General features: G+C 40.3%; 1 protein-coding gene across 1 annotated transcript in view; it reads right to left on the reverse strand.

Moving 5' to 3' along the window:
• Positions 1–5,588, reverse strand: part of Adk (adenosine kinase) — a 491,572-nt gene extending 485,984 nt beyond the window's left edge. Inside the window, exon 1 of the mRNA XM_027931411.3 lies at positions 5,475–5,588. Within this exon, the coding sequence (XP_027787212.1) occupies positions 5,475–5,539 (65 nt within the window). The 5' untranslated portion in view covers positions 5,540–5,588. The remainder of the gene's footprint in view (positions 1–5,474) is intronic.
• Between the last annotated feature and the right edge of the window lie 172 nt (positions 5,589–5,760).

Consider the following 5,760-nt stretch of genomic DNA (forward strand, 5'->3'; position numbering starts at 1 on the left):
AAGCTCTTTATAACTTTTTTCTCTCTTTCTTTCTTTTCTCTCCCACTTAACTGTGAACATTTTTGCACGCAAGCAGAATTTTAATTGAGAGAAGAAAAGTGGAGCCACATTCCAGGTTGAAAAAAAGCATTTCAGCTTGATGTTTTATTTAGTGTTACGCAGTCTAGACCTACACCTAAAACCAGAAATAGAGTCTTCAATCCCTAACTTTTTCCTAGAGCCCTTCCCACCTTTCCTGAGCACCAAGCACTTCCATGCCAGTCCATGGGAGACCCAAACCATCCATGCAAGCTTTCCTCTGGCTTTGTCTCCACTACCCTCTCTCTGCCCTAATATATAATACCCAAAAAAGGAACTTATTAAGACATTCATACAAAGTAACTCAGGTGGCTTTTTTAATTCCTTCACAGCCCAAAACCTTAATGTAATTTGTGAATATAAGGCATGCAATACCATCCAAAAACAGCCATCAATTTTTAGCTTCAGTAATAAAAATATAGGGCTTATAAAAGTGAACATTATCATTTCCATTTCATGCAACAAATATTAAACAAATAGCTCTTAAGGACCAGGCACTGTACAACACACTAGGGACAAAACCATCATACTTTCTCTTTACTAGTCAGCCCTTAGTTTCCTCTTTTAATCCTCACCACTTGAGCCTAGGTTAGTACTTGGATGAGAAGAAGGGATTACTGAAATTGTTGCTAGATCACTTAATAACGGACCGTCCTTAGAATTTTAAAACACAGGGTCCAGAGTGAGGTGAGGGATGAAGGAAATTAATAAAAGAGACACACAGAAGTGAAACACGTAGGAAGCTGTGTTGGGGGGGAAAAAAAACTCAGTATTTGCTGATTGAAAATTGTAGCCTGTTTCTTTTTAGTATTATTAACGAGATATGACTCTTGAACATCATTAATTGCTAATGTCAGAGGTAGTAAGGAAGTAGGCTCTTAGGATTCAATCCTTCCTAATATCAACTTCACAGATCAAAAATATTTGCTATGATGAATAAGTAGAACTGTGCCTAAAGAAAATAAGGCAGGGCTGGGGGTGTGACTCAATGGTAGAGCACTTGCCTAGCATGTGTGAGACACTGGTTCAATTCTCAGAACCAAATATAAATTTATTAAATAAAGTCTACTGATAACTAAAAAAATATTTTAAAAATTTTTTTAAAAAAGAAGATAAGGTAGGTTGAGCATGGTGGTACACACCTATAATCCCAGCTACTTGAGAGGCTGAGGCAGGAGGATCACAAGTTCAAAGCCAGTCTGGGCAAATTAGTGAGGCCCTATCTCAAAATAATAAATAAAAAAGGGCTGGGGATGTAACTCTGGTAGAGCAGCCCTGGGTTTAATCCCCAGTACCACCAAAAAAATTAAAAGGAAAAGGAGAAGGAGGAAGAAGAGAAAAAGAAGACAGAACTTGAAACTGGAGGTGAAGAGACTAGTTAGAAAGACAGTACAAAATCTAAGCAAAAGATAAAGTCTAAACTATGGAGAAAAGGAGGCTAATGGTGCCACTAACAGACGCTGAAATCAGGGGAAAAGGTGCAGATTTAAGCTAATAGATGGATTTAGTTGGTTTTGACTTTGAAGGTCAGCAAGTTACTCAGAAGAGCAGTTAAAATTAGGCTGTTCAAGCTAAGAGACACAGAGATAGAAAGATCACATATCAAAATGCCCAATATGAAGCCTAGGCCCTCTACCTTTTCTGCTCCAGTCAGGCCAAAACATCTGCAGTTCCCCAAAGAGGAAACTTCTCCCAGTTCTGTCTCCAAACTAACTTTCCTATAAAGGCAGATACCCTACTTCACACTTAGTTCTAACTTCCAGTCATCTTTAATAATGCTCCAGAAGGCTCAGTTGTAGAACACTCACCTGGCATGCATGAGGCACTGGGTTCAATCATCAGTACCACATAAAAAAATAAATAAAAAATAAAGGTATTGTGTTAAAAAAAAAAAAAAAATGCTCCAGGAATCAATTTCCCAAACCCCACTTAATTCCAAAAAGGAGGGTGGAACCTGGTCTTACTCTTTAAACCCAGTTTTTAGTACCATGCCTAAAATAGCATGTACTTGAAAGATAGAGTGAAAGAACAGACTTGGCATGTGCTCAATAAGCCTTGGAAGGCGCTGTATCCTTGTAGAGGTGACCGCAGAAGAAATGAACTTAGATAAGATTTCCAAGGGAAAAAAAAAGAAATCTAAGTAGTCCTAAATATAGGTAATCATCAAGGAGTATCTTCATTTAGGGAGTATTTCCCCAAAATGAATTTTCCCTTTTTTCAGCCTTATCTACTTCACCTGTAACACAAGAACCATTACTCCTATCTCATAATTGTTGGGAAAATTAAATGAAATAATCTACATAAGACACCTAGTATGTCTGGCACTCCATTACTGAACCCCTCTACCCAAATCCAGCCGAAAATATATTAAAGTCTTTCTTTGCAATTTTAGCAACTGCTGTACCCTGAAAAGCAACCCAGCCTTTCTAAAACAAAATATATATGAAAAAGAGAGGCTACTCTTATCTGATGCTCTCCCTCAGAGTTTTCTAACCTCAACAATCTTAACAATCTTGGTCAAACAATTCTCTATTGTAAGGGGATGTCCTGTGCATTGTAGATGGTTACCAGCATCCTTAAAATCTACCTACTAACAAGGCACAGTGGCACACACTTGTAGTCCTATCAACTCAGGAGGCTGAGGCAGGAAGATTGCATTTTCAAGGCCAGCCTGAGCAATTTAGCAAGACCCTGTCTCAAAATAAAAAGTAAAAAGGGCTGGGATTATAGCTCAGTGGTAAAGCACCCCTGGTTTCAATTCCTAGTATGAAAAAAAAAAAAAAACCCACTAGTAACACTCACCATCAAAAATGTCTTCAGGGGCTGAGGATGTAGCTCAGTGGTAGAACGCTTGCCTAACACATGTGAGGCACTGGCTTCAACCCTCAGCACCACATAAAAATTAATTAATTAATTAATTAATTTAGAAAAGTGTCTTCAGTCTTTGCCAAATTTCCCCTTGGAGACAAAATTTCCCATGGTTGAGAACTATTGCCCTGGAGCTAACTGAAATTCTCACAATACCTAAATTCTTTATCTGACACAAATAAATCTCACTGATTTACTTGTTCCCAGCTGGGCATGGTGGCAAACATGGGGCAGGATAATTACATTTGGAGGCCAGCCTGGGCAATTTAGCAAGACCATGCCTCAAAATGAAATAAAAAAGGGCTAGGAATATAACTCAGAGGTAGAGCAGTTGCTTAGCATGTATAAAGCCTTGGATTAATTCCCCAATACCACAAAACAAAAAAGATTCTACACTGACTGACTGAGTCTACACATTAAATTACACCTAGAGGATAGTGGTGGATGCCTGTAATTTGAGATTTGGGAGGCTGTGGCAGGAAGATCACAAATTCTACACCTGCCTCAGCAACTTGATGACCTTGTGCCTCAAAATAAAAAATTTGAAAGGACTGGGGATAAAGCTCAGTGGTAAAGCACCCCTGGGTTCATCCCCTATACCAAAAATAAATATAATGTTTAGAATGTGTAAGTCATTCTCCTTAACAGTCAAAACTGGTAGCTATCCCTTATCTGTTAAGCAACTTGTCATAGAGTTATTCAGTATAACTCAATGCACTATTACACTGCAAACCTGAAGCCAAACCAATACAGTAAAAAAGAACTGCCAATACCAAATTCAAATTTGTCCCAGTACTCAAAATGTCTAATCACTAGGTTAATATTGTATAAAGTGAATAATTTAGTTGTCTAAAGAATTTTATGAGGGTTATATAGACACTAAAGACATATCTGTGCTTGTTTTCTTATTGATAAAATGGAGACAATTATAGTGTCTACCTTATAAAGGCTGTCATGGAATTAAGCTAAAATATGTGAAAATGCCAAAACAGTACCTGGTATATACATATTTAAGTATTAAACATTATTATTTATCATTATTTTAAAAGATGCAAAAGCAAATACTATCTTGTATATTTATATAAAAGTAGGCACAGTAGAATCAAATAACAAAGATGCCCTGACTTCATATTTGTGTTCTTCAATATTTCAACTGGGCTTCACTATTCTCATATGTAAAATGGGAGTAATTCTTGTCTTAAATTATAGTGCTGTCCTACAAGATAATAAATAGGAAAACACTTTGAAGTGGCTCAACATTATATATAAAGTATTGTTTTTATTAAGACAAAATCGAAAGGCTGCATGATTAGTAGAATCATAGGGAAAAGATGCATCTGTCTTCCAATTTGGAAGCTTGGTGAAGGAGGCGCCTTTTAAGCAAGCATTCTAATAAAGCACTAAATGGAGAAAGTGCTCGCCTTAAACTCAGGTAGATCTGATTCTAATGCCCTTGCGTTATTCTACCTTAAAATGGTTTGGAAGCTTAAAACAGAAATAGAATATCCTAAGTTATTTTAAAAGTTTTATGGTCTTGATATAAGGTAGGAATACATTAAAAGCACTGATAGGGATTTGGCCATTCTCCATTCAAAACAACATGAACACACAACCAAACCCCTAAGTGACCTTTTCAATTGTGAATAATTCATGAAGAAGAGTGATGCTGGAAGAAATGGATAATCAGCAGTGTCCTCAAGGTTTTAAATGTTTGATGTCTATTTTTGGACCAAAAAAACCCTAAAAAACAAAAAACAAAATCACGGCCTTCCAATGAACATTTCAAAATCATCAAAGATTTGCGTGCTGCGTTTTATTCTTATTAGGAAGAAATGTTTTAACAAAGAATTTTTTATGAGTAAAAGTTGCAACATCAATCACGTAAGAGGCAGGTATTAGGGGCAGAACTGTCTCCGATGCTGCCAAAAGAATGCAAATAAAAAACAAAAATCAACCTTTCCTATACATTCAGCCAAATGCCGCCCCCGCAAGGCCTGGGAGCTGGGTTCTGGGTCTGGATCCCTGGTAAAGGGTCTGCAAAGGCGCCGACTTTCAGAGTGTGTAACTGCGGGGAAAAAAATCCCAACACTTTCCGAAAAGTCCCCAAAAATACTATCTTTGCCCTTAGGTAGGGAAGGCGCTGGCCGTGTCGCCGCTTTCTCTTTGCCAAGAGAAGATAGCAGCGGCGGACAGTGCTCCAGACTGGTACTCTGGGGGCGCACCAGCCCAGTCCGGGTGGACTCGCACGTGGCGCCGGCAGGAGGATAGGCCCCTTGGCCGGCTGCTTTCGATTGGTCAAGGGCTGCCAGAGCAGAGCCGCACCTGAGTAAGAGGCGACTGAGCCAAACTGAGAAGGCGCCAGGCGAGAGGTCGTGGCCAAAAGAGCAACTCCCAGAGGAGCAGGTCCTGCTTATTGGCCCCATGCTGGGAGAACGACAGAAGCCAGCGTGGGTGCTGGCGCAACCCCACGTGGGTCCTGGTCTGCTGCAAGCGCCGTCACCCTCCTCCCCACGTCAGGAAGCGCTCACCTCAGCGCTTGGGGCGCCTCCACCTTCAGCTTTTTGGGCTTCGGTTCTTCCTCAGCTGCTGCCATGTTCGTACTCCCACCTTACTTAGACTCCACCGCACGCCCCGCCCCTCAGCTATCTAGCTCCGCCCCCTCGTCGCATCACCGCCTCCTCTCCCCTAAACCCCTCCCCCCGACTCCGCCTATTTTGGGACTCTCGGGTTCAAAACCATTGGCTCTACCTTCTCAGCCCCACAGCAAATGCCCCGCCCCTTGTGACCCCATTTAGCCTACTGTAAGGGACCCCA

This window comes from Marmota flaviventris, chromosome 4 (assembly GCF_047511675.1).
Source record: "Marmota flaviventris isolate mMarFla1 chromosome 4, mMarFla1.hap1, whole genome shotgun sequence".
NCBI classification, from domain to species: Eukaryota; Metazoa; Chordata; class Mammalia; order Rodentia; family Sciuridae; genus Marmota; species Marmota flaviventris.